The following is a 14,781-nucleotide window of genomic DNA, read 5'->3' on the forward strand; positions in this document are numbered from 1 at the left end:
TGGAGCGAAACTCTGGAATTTTTGCGGAATCCGGTTTTCCCGATTTGCCTCCCTCTTTCCAAGCACCACGCGGTTGCGGGCGCCGGCCATCATTCAGGTACCAACAATTCTCGCCCGTCGTCATCCCAGGCAATCCGGGTCCATGGGATGCCGTGCCTTGCCGCGACGATGGATACCTCGTTCCGAAAATAATCAGCCCATGTCCCACAGATCGATCGTTCTCCAGATGAGGTCTCCAAGCCTCTCGCGTGCAGCATACCACGCGATCATCTCAACAAAAAAGTCTCGATCCTAAACTTTGAAGAGATTGATGAAGCCGGGATCTTCCCCGACTCCCCTCCATCGCTTGCGAATGGCGAAAGCAAATCACCGACTAGCACGAAGCTAGAAACCCCTCCCGAACCCGGGCTCCAATCCTTCGCGATGGCGATGCACCTGCGCAAGCGGCCGCGCGCACGTGTTGAGCCGACGCTTGCCTGAGTCGCCGACCTGGCCGATCTTCTTTTGGAGATGATGGTGACGGACTAGAAGAGTGTTCCCCCTGCCATGGCGCCGCTAGAGAGTTTAAAGTTTGGACGGACGAGTTTCATGATAATGGGGGCCATCGGCTGCGCAGCCATGATTCTATGGTGCCTGGAGCTTGTGATGGTTTTGATAAATGGCATGGAGCACTGGGCAAAGGTTTGAGGTCGGAGGCGTCGGGGGGATCTGGGGTAGGTCGATGGATGGGATCGCGTGGTGTTTCTGGATGTGACGTTGGATGCTTCGCCTTGAATGATGGGGCTGGAGCAGCAAGAAGGCCGGGGAAGTGGCTATTGCTGGTGACAATCTATACCTAGATGCACCTGTGCGACCTTTTGGTCGTGTTCCACCGTGAAGGTCATTTGCATATTCATTCAACAAGGCATACATGCTGGAGCTGAGCTTCGCCGTCCATTGGCAAAAGAGCCACTTCGGGTTCTGTGTCTGCAGTGGTTGGTGAATGCATTCCATCGGCGATGCCGATGATGCCGATGCTCCCTCAATGCAGGGCCGCTCCACTCTTTCGGGAAGTATCCCTCTTGGGGAAATGGCTTGTCTCCTGGTAAGTAGTGCATTAGTTTCGTTACACAAACTGCAAAACTACCGGCAGCATGCAAATGCGCAACGAAGCTTGGTGCGTCGAAGGGTTATTCTGTGGAGAAGGTGTCACAAGGATAGGAATGGAAAGGCGAGATGGGAAATGTGGCCCAGGTGACAGACCATCGTGAAACGGGAGATGACTGCGAAACACATTTGACAGTCGAAGCAGCAGAAGCGCTCTGGACGAATGATTTGTTGGGTATGCCGCTGCTCGATGTGCGAGCTCAAAACTCTCGCGGCTGTGCTCCGATCAATGCTCAGCTTGAGGAAGAACGCTGGGAGAAGCTTCTTTCCTTTCGTCGCTGAAGCCATTTGTTGAAGCCCTCAAGCCCCAGAGTGGCCCGTATCCAATCGATAAAGTCGGAATGATAAGTCCGCAGGAGTGGCTACTCCCGATCTCGTAAAAAATGGTGCCTGTACGGGCAGGTGGCGCCAGAAATAACTCGACGCCATCCAGATTCCAGAGCATGGTTTTGGTAGGCGAATTCCCCAGGCCTGGGTTCTCACCGATTTTACTTTCATGATCGACGACTAGCGAGCATCCAACCGTTTCAACCCTGCATCCATCACACGCTGGCCTCTGCAAGTTGCGGAAAATGTGTTGCGCAAAGCTGGATTTCCCCACCGCCAATTGCGCCATCCAGGAGTGGACTGGCATCGTCATTCCACCTGTGCACATTGACTTGGTGCTCCAAGGTTCTGTTGGACACCACCCGCTTGCAGCGCTCTATTATGATGCTCAGGTGGTTATGCAAATCGAGACAATCGTGGATACTGCAGTTCGCGGAATGTGAAAGAGAATCGAGTACGGGGTGCTCGGAAGACTTCCGAAGATGGAGAGGTTTCAGTACCAGCTTAGTCTCCCCTCGCTCTTTGAGTACAAGGCGAGGTAAGCGGAGGTGGACGGCTGAACGCGTCGTCAACTTGATTGGGTAAAAGCTGTTGAACAAGTGAGCTATTCCGTGAGACGAAGATTAGTAATACCTGATGACTACGGTGAATTGTCTGCATAGACTACCCATCTCCGCCTAGAAAGTTGCATGTATCACAGTATTGTGAGGAAGGCGGATCCAAGAGCACGTGGGTAGCAGTGGGGCTCCCCTAGCCGCGTCCTCTAGTGGTTAATCCAGTGACGCTGCACAACAGTAGTAGTGGGTGACGGAAAAAAGGTGAAGTAAAAAATCACCTGCAGGTTCGGGTATATCAACACGCAATTATAACGGTCCTGGCCGACCATGCGCAAGCTGGAGACGAGGGCTCGAGGGCCGACCGGTTATCTCGTTCCCTCCCTCCTCGTGGCTCCCTGGCTTGAGTCCTGGGACATACAGGGGCAGGTGCTGCGCAGGACAAATCGGAGCTTTCATGGTGCAAAGCAATTTTGCCTCTGAACAAGCGACCCTGTCATCCTTGATGCAGTGTGGTTGTTTCGGGTCGTGGTGAGCCTGGTTCAGGGGTGAGGGTGAGGAAACTGCGACAGTGTTGCTCAGGCCAACGGCTTGTGGGACGGCAGCGAGGTTATGGTTCACCCAAAGGGGCTTCCAGGAACAGATATCTGGCGAAGGCGTGTCATAGTGCTGGATGGATGGTGGGAAGGGGAGAAAATGCGACATGAGGCCAGAAGCTCCTTGCCACTTGGGCCACGATGGCACGATTGTGGTGGAGCAAGTACACAGCACAGTCCGGAGCACAAGGAGGGAGAAAGGAGCGAGAAGGAGAGAGGCCTTTGTTGACTGCCCCACATTGGCATCAAAATAAAGTTTGGTCGGTCGGACCCTGGCCCCTGTCCAACCACGTGGTTGCAGCTCGTCCGGGCCCGACTGGACTTTCGCTCTCCCGGTCACCCGTGATCCGTCCGTCTTCCCCCCTTCACTGCTGGCCTCTGCTCGTGTTTGCTCACGGTTCACCACCGCCAACCACCCTCTGCGCCCCGTAGCCATCCAACGCCAACGCCATGGCTCTCCCTCTCCCAACGACCAACCCAGCCCGCCGCCGGTGGCCCTTGCCTCCCAGCTGTCTCGCGGACCTCGGGACGCGCCGCAGAGGTCAGAGGTCAACAATTCTACTACACTAGATCTGGTTTGATAGGTCGCTTACAGAGGAAGAAATAACTTCTGCCACGCTCCTATCTCCCTATCTCATCACCGATAACCTGTCGACGGGACACGCTCCGCCACCGGCCTGCCAAGTCCTAATACGCTCCAGCACTCGAGCAAGCGAAATGGACGTGATGAGCGTCACCAGCCGTGGCTTTGGATTAGACCCTCATCGTATCGAAACGGGAAGTGGACCGAACTGGAGCTTTTTACCTTCTGTGCACACTGCACACTCGCCCTCGCTACCCTAAAGTGTTGCTCTGCCGCAACCGTGTGGCTAGTGGGTTCATAGTCGCGTACTTCCAAAGAGGGACGGCGTACCTACTACATCCTACACAGCATGTGGTCAGAGCACAGCCTCCCCAGGTCCGCGTATTTTGAATTTCTTCCCCCCCGACGTCAGTAGATTCGCTGGAGACGTGCCAGCATCTATGTACCTATTGCCTTTATGGTCCAGGTATCTAGTGGTCTACTACAGTATGGTACTAACACCCTTCGCCTCATAGCCCTCGGCGAGTTCGCTTCATCATGCTGAAACCTATCCCCGCAGACCGCCGCTGGCCGCTGCCTCTGGCGTCTGTGCGCGTCCGCCGATTTGGGAAGAACATGCAGCCATCCAGCGGGGGTTAAAGCCAAGGAATACCACTAGCGGACTGGCCATGGCATCGGCCTCCTGCTCTGAAGGATGGATTGCGAGCACCTGGCTGGGCATAGGTACCAAGTACACTCCAACTAGTCTCGCACTGTGGGCCAGATTCACAGACCTCCCTCTGTTCCGCCCTCGCCAGCAATAGTCTCACATCACCCTGCTTGCTCTGTGATTATTTTATTACCCCGTCCCTTTCCCAGCTCCGCTCCGCTCCAATTGACTGCCGATTTACCCTTCCTACCCTTTCCTACTTCTCCATCGTCAAACACGGGCCTCTCTGGACGCTGACAGATCGTCGTCACCCACTTGTATTTTGGAGACGGCCCGCCTCCCATGACTTCAGTACTCCAATACCGCGACCCCATCAGCTATCGAAGTCACGACCTCGTGCATTCGACCAGCTTCACTGCCCCGCCCATGGCAACCTTCAAAAAGTCTCCACCTGCCGATGGCGGTTTCTCCTCGGATTCGTCCAAGAAGCCCGAGACTCCCGGTGCCAAACGCCGCCCCTCAAGAGCTGGTACCCGCAGTGTGAGCACCCTCAGCGCGGCCCAGTTGGAGCGGAAACGCGCAAACGATCGCGAGGCACAGCGAGCCATCCGTCAGCGGACAAAGGACCATATCGCCGACCTCGAACGCCAAATCCAGGAACTCACCGCCCAACGAGATACTGCCATCTCCCCAAAGATGGACGAGTTGATGCGGCGCAACCAAGAGTTGGAACAGGAAAATGCCCTTCTTCGCTCACGATTGTCCCATGCAGTGGCCGCCTTGGGAGTCCCAGAGCAGGGCCCAGGTACGTTACCTCCCGTCTTCTCTCTGGTCAAGGAATGGAGATCTTCAAGGTTTTCTGCCCATCTTTACGGGCTGTGGGACCACGCCAAATCTGGACTTGCTGCCATCTGCGCGCGGAACAAGTTGCATCTCTTTGACCACTTTAGAGCATTCTGCGCGTGAAACACGGGAGATAATGCTAACGAAATGTAGATGGCAGCGGACTCCTTTCAGCAACTGGCGGAGCGCCATCCCCAAGCGACCGCATCCACATGCTAAGCCAACCGAGACCGTCCACTAGCACACCTCGAAGTATGCACGCAGTCCCGGACATGGCAACTCCAGTATCCCAACCCGCACATTGGGCGCCTTCCCATACATACCCAGCCAACGTCTCTTCTCCTCATATTCACGGCACGCCAACCATGGTCGAGGTTCCAGTGGCATCCGATGCAGTACCCTGGCCACAGCCCCGTTCCCAATCATCCCATCAGCCAGGCACAATGCCGATGCCAGATCAGCCTCTACAAGCACTGGACTCGACAGCAATGTCGTATCCAAATCCCTATGGCATGGACAACAATGCGCGGTCACTCTCTTACCCCTTCGAGAATCCTCAGCTCGTCACTTCACAACCCATGCAGGCGGCGGGCTACAGTACACCGACGTCTGCTCGATCGCCTCATCCTTCCGACTTCCAACGGCACCATATGTCCCTGAGTGCATATCCGCCAGGACCGCATCCAGCAGCTCAACAGCCTCAACAGCAAGGCGCTCAGACGCCATACTCGGCATTTCCTCCACAGGCCCACCAGAGCTTTGTCCCTCAAGCCAGCCACCCTGGAGACATGCAGCCATTGATGGCGCCGCACCCGCAGGCACCGCCGATGGCCGAGCCGAGCCACATGATGTATCAACAATACCCGCCGAATATCAAGGTGGATCAGCCACACTACCCGCCGAACATGAAGCTTGACCATCACTGATTGTCTCGTCGTCTTTCGTAGGTCGCCTCGAAATCCTGCAGCGGCGCCCCGCAGGTGCAAAGAGTAGCGGTGAGCGACGCCGAATCCGCCTCGGAGCGGCTCGCTGCCTGGCTACCAACCCGGAGTATCTCGACAGCTGGTGCTCGAAAAAGAGGATACTGCTGAAGCTACGACCGAGGTGTATGACCCCTTCCTGTTTCCCTTGTTGACGGTGAGGCGGTAATGATGGGTCTTCGGAGAGATCATTGGCTTCTGGCCAGACGGCAGCAGCCCAGTGCTCATAGCCCGCGGATCCCCGCCGCAATTCGCAACACCTGAAATATGCTTCATTAGTACTCAGGAGAGTCACCGCACCGGGAAAAGAATCAACTCTATCATGGCCTCACTTGTGACTTTCTCGTTGCATGGCCTGTATTGTTTGTGGGGATACTTTGGCTCGCCGCTTCGGGATACCGATTGCAGCAAGCTGTCAGCAGAGCTCCCTCGTCACGGAAAGTTCGGCCGTGCGGCACAGACGAAGTGTCGACGTCTGTCCTCGTACAGGATGCTGTCAGATGTGACATTTCTCTGCCGTTTGCATTCTTTTTCGACTCGATAATCTTCACCGACTTTTCTCGCTTTGTATATGTACGTTTTGTCACACTGGGTGTAGGTGTAGGTGTAAGTACGGAGTACGGCACGGCACAAGCGCCTAATTGGTTTTTGGGAGTCTGGAGCGTTGCGTCTTTGCTAGATACCACACTCGTCGTTATCATTGCATATCGCATTGGATGATTGCATTTTCAGTCGAATCCTATCATACTATGATCACAGCACTTTTGTCCTTTCACCCTTTGCATTGTTTCCACCAAGCTCAGCATCACAGGATTTTCCCGCAGGCGGACAATAACCCCCTTAACGCCGAACTATGGCCGCCCGGCATCGACCGCATCGGCAAGAACAGCGCCCATATCACACGCTCTCGGTTCAAACCAAACCCGGCCAAGCAACATTTCCAGTCCCTTGGCGACGCAACGCCCCAGGCTCGCACGGCCGTCAAAACGGCACGGACCCCTCGGTGCCACGCCACGCCACGCGACACACGAGGCGAGCGAACCGGAGACCCGGTGCCGAAGTGGGGAGCCAATCAGGGGTAGGAAAACGGGTAAGGGGAGAACAATTGCAATTTCGCAATTGTGGGAGTGCGGCTGGAAGTGTAGGAGGAGGAAGAGGAAGCAACTGAAAATAGATCGTGCGTCATGCGTGGGTTGGTTGGGTCGGGACTGCACGTGTGGGTGAGCGAGCGAGTGGAGTGGAGTGCGGGTAGAGGGCGGAAGGATTGCGGACTGTGGCTTTTTGGCGGTGGGGCATTTTCTGGATGGGTTCTGGAAGGAAGTGGGTGGGCTATTATCTGGAGGGAAGGGAAGGGATAGGGGATGAGAGGGTTGGTACCCAAGACATGTTTGTGAAGCTGATGAACAGGATATCCCTACTTCCTCCAAAAGCGTTGAGCGGAGTGACTGCGAGGATTCTCCGCTCTGCCACGGAGTATGATTCTTTGTCTTCAGACAGTGCAGGCATAGACTCATGGACAGCCTCATCCTATCGTTCCCCTACTTCACCAGCACGAGGCACCCCTCCGAGGCGCCTCTATACGAATTCCGCCTTGCCAAGCTACGCTGCCCGTGATGCGGTCGCTCCTCGCCTCCATTATTGTTCCAACTCAAAACCTTCTTCTTTGCAACATCAGGCAGCTTTGGCCGTTGCGGCCTGCTGCGCTCGGATCTGTGCAAGAAGCTCCGGATACTGAGCGGTGGGAAATGTCAGCAAAACCCACGTGGGAGGCCTCAGAGCGGATTCGGAATGTCGGGACCGGAAGAGAATCCGAGCGGAGATATGACAGGGGAAGAAATGCGAAAAGGCATGCAAGAGACCCAAAGAGGAACATGCTGCTTGAGAAAAAGCGGTGCCGCACGAGCGCCCCATGGAGCTGCGACAGCAACATGAAACGCATGGACGACAGCGCTCGAGCACGAGCACAAGCACGCGAGAGGAAAGCGGAAACGCACACACGCAATGAGCCGCGCTGACGTGAGGCCCATGAAACAAACATGGAACCAGAGTAAAGTTGTAACAACAACGAAAAGTGGAACTCACCCATCTCTCCCCCACATCCGGATGACTCTTGACCCTATTCATCAACGTCGCCTCGCCCAGATGCCCCCACCTGCCCTTCACAAACGTAAACTCGACGTCGTCCCTCCTCTTGCTCCTCGCCTCGTCCCTCAACCTCAACACGCTCTCCGGCACGTCCATGGCTTCAAATTTGGCATCGTAACTCACGCCCTGGAAAAACGGCACCGAGTAGCGAGGCCCTTCGCCCCGTCGTGGACTGAGGACGCGGTGCGTCGTCGACGCGCATACGCCGTCGGTGAGGGCTTCCATGCCTTGGCCGATGGCTACCACGAGGGTCCCAGGGATGGGTTTACAATCGACCCACTCGCCGCGTGCGTTCTGCGCCTGTAGTCCCGGTTGATCACTCGCCTGGAGGAGATAGCTGCTCAACATGCTATCCTTGTGAGGTCCGACGCCTTGCCTCTTGATCTCCCACTTCTTCCTCTCCTCGTCACTAGCCCCTGCAGGTAAATCCTCGACGTCGACTTCGGGGTACTTTACGATTTTGAGTTTGTGCTGCTGGTCCTCGTCGAAGAATTTGTCAAAGGCGGTGGGTGGCAGGCCGATGGCTTCGGCGATGAGAGAGGTGAAGAGGGTCGAGATGCCTGACATGCGCGACATGTAGTCTTCAAAGACGGGGCGGAAGTTGGGGAGGTGGGTGGGTGAGGGCCACTGGTTGGGGGCGAGGAGGTTGTGGTAGAGAGGTGCGTCGGGCCCGGGGAGGGGGTGTGGCGTCGAGAGGTCGAGTTGTTCGCGGTGGTCCGGGTTGTGGGCGGTGGTTTCGTTGTCGAGCTGAAGGGGGTGTGTTAATGAATGATCCTGTGGGAGATGAGGATGGAGAAGGAAAGGGAACATTATAAACGGCAGTGGCCAAATAGCTCCTTTAGGCATGCTTGATTCGTGTCCAGTAATGTTTGGTGGAAATCCAAAGTGCAATAAATATGCCCCTTTCTGAACAATATCTCTTCTCCAAATTCCAAAGATCGTCATTCTGTCCCAACTTGCAAAGCCAGATCATGCAATATAAAAAGGATCACAAACAAGAAAAGCTGGCCAATCTAAAAAAAAGAAAAGAAAAGAGACAAGATGAAAGAAATGCATCAACGTATCCGGAGTATACTCACCCTACTCCACCCCAAAAAGCTCTTCTGATTCTTCATCTCAATCTTCTCCTTCTCCTCGAGCGGCAACTCCTCGAAGAACTCATTGCACTCGCGAATCACATCCTCGATCAGCGCGTCGGGGATCCCAGTCTCGCTGAGATAGAGGAATCCGACGTTGAGCAGAGCATCGCGGAGCTGTGACAGGAATTGCGGTTTCGTTTCTGGATCCAGGGCCTGCGAGAGGGGCAGGATGGGGATTTCGGTGAAGGTCTGGAGTGGTGGGGAGGAGGACATTGTCGAGGTGATGGACGGTCGATGCTTGCGGCGGGGTCTTGTTCTCTTGTATTTCCGCCCTTACTTTGCTCTTCTTGATTATCGTCGTCGAAATACGGCCTTTTGATCTGTTGTTATCTTGTTATAACTGTGGAAGATGTTGTTGCGCTCGGTCCGATGCGCGCAGGCGGTTCCGGCACAGTAATCATCCACAGCATATATATATAGATGGTGCCTGAAAGCGGGGCAATCGCGTCATACAAGCTGTATTCCGAGAAGGCGAGCGATAGCGGGGAGCTGCTAGGGGTGCGTTAATCGTTAAAGTTGTGAAAGGGGAAGTGGTCTGCAGCCTCGGTATCGAGATGCTTCTGAAAGTGGAGGTTATGTGTTGCCGTAGGAGAGGGGTAGTTGTTGGTTAGCAAAAGAGGAGCTGGACAGGCGAGGAAGGGTGCAGTAAGCTCTAGCCCTGCTATGAGGAGCAAGGCGCATGCTAGGAGAACGAGAATCCTTAATTTTCTGCATATTAACGCTGCGATTATACATGAGGAGACGATGCTACTGGAGGCGATATGAGAGTTGCGTGATGATGAAGGGCTATCGAGAGCAGGTAGACGGTAACGTACATGCTAACACAGTAGACTTAGAGGCAAAGCAGAAGTAAGGGAGCAAATTTCGATTCTTGCAAAACGTGTCTTTCTCTCTGACTACCCTCGCCTGCCCAGATGAGGCGGTCTCCATCGACACAAAATTCTGGCAAACGGTAGTGCCGCCCAACCAGGCTGTCCGCGGACAACCACTCCCGCGGCGTCGCACAAGGCGCAATTTGGTGAATTCCCACAACTCGGAGACGAGATACGTTGTACCACGCGAGCCCGCGGTCAGTGCGGACGGGTGCAAAAATGCCCGAACGATTATTTAAATCAGGGCCCCGTATTTCAAGTCCGGAGTCCGAGCGCGACTACGGACGTACATAGATACAACCTGCATGGTGGTACAAGAACGGCCTTGCAGATGTTTGAGGGCCGTGCTTGTCTTGAGTATAGTTAGGTCGCGGGTGAATACTGAGATGGGAGCCGAAGGAGCAGACCGGCGGGTAAAATTACCACACGGATGTGTTGTTAAGAGGGAGGAATATGTGAGCCTCTTATAGGTATGTATACAATCTCAGGTGCCACGGACAGGTCGATCAGAATGCATTGGGGGTATTATTCAAGAACAAGTATTGTATGCACAACCAGATGGGCAAGAAGGAGAGACAAATCGTGAGAGAGAATGTAGAGCGCGTGGGTGTTCAAGACGCCAGGAAGTCATAATAGGTATCAGTAAGAGAGTCCTAAGGAGATAGTCGTCGAACAAGATTCCTTAGTTGGAGGCACAAATATAAAATGCCCCGTCGTTTCCATCCACCAGAACATTACCGAGAATCATAGGCTTAACCTGTCTGACTTTGCATTCAGTCCTCGTCTTGCTCCTGACCGCAAGACCCATCTCCCCCTCTTTCATCGCTTCTCAGGGGCATAGTATGTAGGCTGCCCTTGGCTGGATTCTCCCACACCGCTGGAGTAGCTTGGAGGAGCCGCGTTACCGAAGCCAATCTGGCTTATGGGACCAGCAGTCTGATTCACCGAAGGAACGTCATTTTTCCCGCTTCCCTGCTGAAACTCCTGCGGTATATCACCCCCATCGCCGCCCCCTACGACGACCTCGCCGCCACCAGTGACCCTGCCTACGACCATTCCCTTTGCAACTGCCTTGATGACCGCGCGTCTCGAGACGCCAGTTACGTCAATATACACGAGCCCCACGTTCTTGATCCCGCCTGTTAGATCATTGGCGATACTGCCAGCTTCGGGACCGTACTTATGACCCACGACACTGCTCGCCGCAGCGCTACCGGTCGACAGAAGAGTCTTGCCCGAGTAGGCGATGCCGTCTGCGACCGTGGAAAAGGCAATCATGGACTTGTTGAGCAGGCCCGGCTTATATTCGGTGTTAGGGGTACCATCTGGGTTCACGCTCTTTGAGTGCTTCGCCTTCTTGCCAGCCATGTTTGCGCCGATGTTCTGGGCTACTCTAGACACAGAGCCCACAGTCTTAGCGGAGAACCCTGCAACGCCGCTGGTGAATGTATTGATTTTGCGCACGTGCTCGTGAGTGGTAGGCTTGAACTCCATTGGCTTTTCGTTTGGTTTCGTCCTTTGCATGAAACTGTTCGCTCCAGACACTAGCATGTTGCTCAGGTAACTCGAACCAGTCACGATGAGGCGTGAAGCGGCGGCCGCGTTCTGCACCAGACCGGAATTCTGATATGCGGGATGTCTTGCCATACGGAGGTAATCTTCTTCCATGGGTTTCACGTCGATTCGTTTACCGTCAGCGGAGACCGTGATCTCAACGGGGGCTACCTTTGGAGTTAGCAATAATTTACGAGCAACAGCATCGAGAAACTTACTCTTCGAACCAGGCTTGATCCTTGGGTCCTCGACGATTTGAGCACCTCCTGTCAACTCCCCTACTACGCTGCCATTGTCCTCGTCAACGAGAACAATCTCGCCATGCTTGCTGGATCCGACATAACCCTCTCCTGGTGCGTAGTCGGCAGGGTTATATGGCTTCACTGCACCTTTCTCGTTCGGCGCAGGAGGCTGTGCCCGCTCCAGAAACGCTGTGCATTGAGCCAAGATCGTCTCAAATGTGTCCACGTCCTCCTGTGTGACCTTATCGGGCCCAGTGCCTAGTGGGGGAAACTCGATTCGCGTAAAGGCGCCGCTATCGGGTCCCAGATCCCACCGAGGGATTAGGTAGCTGCGTGGAGGCTTGTGATAGATCTGGGTGGTCGCAGGGAGAGGGAGGTCAAGCTCGGGAGGCAGATTGAGGTGGAGGTAGAAGTCCTCCTCAGGTGCCTCGGTATCCCCTCGCGTGTTGCTGGGGTCTGCGAAGGGTGAGTTCGTGGGGACCATCAGAAGTGATAGTGTCTGAGGTCCCGACGGCGTCAGCGAAGTTTCTTCGCCCTGCTGGATATGGTACGCCTTGATGCCATTTATAGAGTACAAAAGACGGGGATCGCTATGGCTGGCCATGTTTGCGCGGGAAGAAAAGTAGTTGTAGGGGTGGACTCCTGCGCTGGTGGATCGATGCAAAGAGAGGAAGCAGCCGTGAAGGTGGACTGAGCTAAGTCAAAGTGAGGCAAATGAGTGAGGTTGAGGGTAGGAGGACAATGAGGGATGAGGCCTATTTTCAGTTCAAGGACGGTGTCTGTCGCTCCCACGTCCGACTTGATTGCGCGCTTAACCGCGTTACGTCAGTCGTCGCAGCCCTCAGAGCCCCGCCTTTCCACATACAGAGAATAAATGTGGCTGCGCTTTGCCACGCCGCCACATTTGGGGCACGGCCACGGTTTACCTCACAAAGGGTCTGGTGAGGTAGAAGTACATTTCACAGAACCTTTTACACTTCTAACCATACATGTATCGCGCAGAGAACGTGGCCCAATCGCTAAGTGCTTGTCGTTGTACCAAATATGACCATTATGGAAGTTTGCCGTTTCCTCAAACTTCTCCTTCTGGTCAATCTACCAATGCATGCGATCTCCACACAGACCTGGAGTTAACTTGAAGGTCAACTTGTAGCAATGAACAATTTAATGTAGGCTCCCGAATAGTTGGGCATATTTCCTCCCAAGGCATTCCGTTGAGCTCACTCGCTTCATTTAGTATTCACTATCAGTAATTTGTCGTGGGGCCACCAACGATTAATATACAAGTAGAAAGGAAAGTTGGTTGTTGAACGAATATGGTTAGTCGTGCTTGGCGCAATTCCTAATCGATGAAACTCCAACCCGCTAGCCATCTTTCACTTCGCATCCTCTCCATTTCCACAAAATCAATATGGCGGCTGTTTCGGTCATAGAATTACTGCGCCAGCAGATATCCACATGCGAGGCTCAACTGGCGTCGCTCCGCCAGCAACTTGCAGAGGCAGAGCATCTCCATAGGCAGCAGCAGCAAGGACTGCAGCTCAAGCGGATGGAAGAACAAACGCGGCATAACACAGCATCAACATCGCTGGTACATGACATGAGCTATGGGATTCATGATGATTTCCGCTCCGAGATCTTTGCCGCTTTATCTCACCCTGAAGAGGAGAACGTCCCTCCTAGAAGATGGCCGCTGGAGAACTCCGAATACAAGCGTTATGGTCGTCAGTTGATTATGCCCGAGATAGGCTTGCAAGGTACTCCCATTGCGGTTTAATAAGCTTTCACAATTCACTACCGTTCGAATCAACTGACTTAGCTCGCGAATGCAGGCCAACTTCGTCTCAAGCAAGCCTCAGTCCTTATTGTGGGAGTAGGCGGCTTAGGGTGTCCAGCTGCTGCCTATTTGGTCGGCGCAGGAGTTGGAACTGTGGGCCTGATAGACGGCGATGTTGTCGAAGAGTCGAATCTGCACCGCCAAATTCTACATTCTACTGCAAGAGTAGGAATGACGAAGGTTGACAGTGCGATTGTGGCACTGAGCTCGTAAGAAGAAGCATCATATGTCAACTCTCCCAGCTCTCTAATTCAATTTGTCAGACTGAATCCCAACGTAAACCTCGTGGCACACCCAGCAAGACTTACCCCTGAATCTTCCCTTAGTATTATGCAAGACTACGACCTGGTGCTGGACTGCACCGATAATCCGGCTTCACGCTACCTAATCTCGGACACTTGCGTCCTGCTCGGGAAGCCGCTCGTCTCAGCATCGGCCTTACGTACTGAAGGCCAACTGATGGTGCTAAACAACCCTCCCCTCCCTCCTGGAGGTGCCAACGGTGGGCCTTGTTATCGATGTATCTTTCCCAAACCACCGGCTTTTGAGACCGTGGTCTCGTGCGGCGAGGGCGGCATCTTAGGCCCAGTGGTAGGGACCATGGGCGTACTCCAAGCACTCGAGACCATCAAAGTCCTTAGCCGTGGCGTCAAAGGGCTTGCCGCTAATGGTACCACATCACCGGAACCTCCCACTCTGACAATGTTCTCTGCGTATGGCAGTCCCATGTTCCGCACCATACGTCTTCGAGGGAGACGACAAACGTGCGCTTCTTGTGGAGCAAAAGCAACCGTAACACCCGAAGCGCTGAAATCAGGGAGCCTAGATTATGCACTGTTTTGCGGCTCGGTCGCTCCCGTGGATGCCCTTACCGCGAACGAGCGGATTTCCGTGGACAACTATGCGAAGATCAGGACGGAAGCGAATCCGTTCACAGGATCACAGCCAAGTAACGATAGTCATATCCTCATTGATGTTCGGGAAGGAGTGCAATTCGATCTCTGTAGCCTCGAAGGCAGTGTCAATATTCCTTTCTCGGAGATTTCGCGGACTCCGCTTAAGCCTATGAGGGAGGATGTTGCTGGAAATCACGATGCCACACCCGAAGAGGGCTGGGTTGCCGCACTGAGATCACATCCTGAGAAACCTATATTTGTGATCTGCAGGCTGGGCAATGATTCACAGCTTACGGTTAAGAAGATGAAGGCGCTGGGTCTGGATAATGGAGGAAAAAGGTGGATTGGCGATATCAAGGGTGGTCTAAGAGCTTGGAGGGAAAATGTGGATCAAGATTTTCCCGATTACTGAATCGTA

The 14,781-nt window shown here is 54.2% G+C and overlaps 4 protein-coding genes across 4 annotated transcripts; 2 read left to right on the plus strand and 2 right to left on the minus strand.

Annotated features, from left to right (window-relative positions):
* Nucleotides 1-4,281: 4,281 nt before the first annotated feature.
* On the plus strand, nt 4,282-5,624 carry EI97DRAFT_374526 (uncharacterized protein; the record flags this gene model as incomplete). Its single annotated transcript, XM_033795458.1, has 2 exons — nt 4,282-4,660; nt 4,873-5,624. The coding sequence occupies 2 exons, from the start codon at nt 4,282-4,284 to the stop codon at nt 5,622-5,624; spliced, it is 1,131 nt and encodes a 376-aa protein (XP_033655437.1).
* A 1,431-nt stretch (nt 5,625-7,055) lies between these two features.
* EI97DRAFT_431993 (Clavaminate synthase-like protein) lies at nt 7,056-9,591 on the minus strand. The gene is made up of 3 exons (XM_033798067.1): nt 8,903-9,591; nt 7,761-8,570; nt 7,056-7,409 (listed from the first exon to the last, which is right to left on the minus strand). The coding sequence occupies exons 1-3, from the start codon at nt 9,173-9,175 to the stop codon at nt 7,350-7,352; spliced, it is 1,143 nt and encodes a 380-aa protein (XP_033655438.1). The 5' UTR covers nt 9,176-9,591; the 3' UTR covers nt 7,056-7,349.
* Nucleotides 9,592-10,308: 717 nt separating this feature from the next.
* EI97DRAFT_493121 (uncharacterized protein) lies at nt 10,309-12,415 on the minus strand. Its single transcript, XM_033802350.1, has 2 exons — nt 11,607-12,415; nt 10,309-11,555 (listed from the first exon to the last, which is right to left on the minus strand). The coding sequence occupies exons 1-2, from the start codon at nt 12,232-12,234 to the stop codon at nt 10,654-10,656; spliced, it is 1,530 nt and encodes a 509-aa protein (XP_033655439.1). The 5' UTR covers nt 12,235-12,415; the 3' UTR covers nt 10,309-10,653.
* Nucleotides 12,416-13,041: 626 nt separating this feature from the next.
* EI97DRAFT_374576 (molybdopterin biosynthesis protein moeB) lies at nt 13,042-14,775 on the plus strand (the record flags this gene model as incomplete). Its single annotated transcript, XM_033795461.1, has 3 exons — nt 13,042-13,387; nt 13,463-13,676; nt 13,731-14,775. The coding sequence occupies 3 exons, from the start codon at nt 13,042-13,044 to the stop codon at nt 14,773-14,775; spliced, it is 1,605 nt and encodes a 534-aa protein (XP_033655440.1).
* Nucleotides 14,776-14,781: the final 6 nt, after the last annotated feature.

The sequence above is a fragment of the Westerdykella ornata genome, assembly GCF_010094085.1.
Source record: "Westerdykella ornata strain CBS 379.55 unplaced genomic scaffold EI97scaffold_6, whole genome shotgun sequence".
NCBI lineage: Eukaryota > Fungi > Ascomycota > Dothideomycetes > Pleosporales > Sporormiaceae > Westerdykella > Westerdykella ornata.

What these genes read in the sequence shown, in the direction of transcription:
- EI97DRAFT_431993 (XM_033798067.1), bottom strand. Translation starts at nt 9,175, where the DNA reads ATGTCCTCCTCCCCACCACTCCAGACCTTCACCGAAATCCCCATCCTG. An exon ending in GCTTTTTGGGGTGGAGTAGG is followed by an intron (nt 8,571 to 8,902) that starts GTGAGTATACTC and finishes CACCCCCTTCAG; the next exon opens with CTCGACAACGAAACCACCGC. An exon ending in CGGATGTGGGGGAGAGATGG is followed by an intron (nt 7,410 to 7,760) that starts GTGAGTTCCACT and finishes CCCACCGCTCAG; the next exon opens with TATCCGGAGCTTCTTGCACA.
- EI97DRAFT_493121 (XM_033802350.1), bottom strand. Translation starts at nt 12,234, where the DNA reads ATGGCCAGCCATAGCGATCCCCGTCTTTTGTACTCTATAAATGGCATC. An exon ending in GATCAAGCCTGGTTCGAAGA is followed by an intron (nt 11,556 to 11,606) that starts GTAAGTTTCTCG and finishes CTCCAAAGGTAG; the next exon opens with CCCCCGTTGAGATCACGGTC.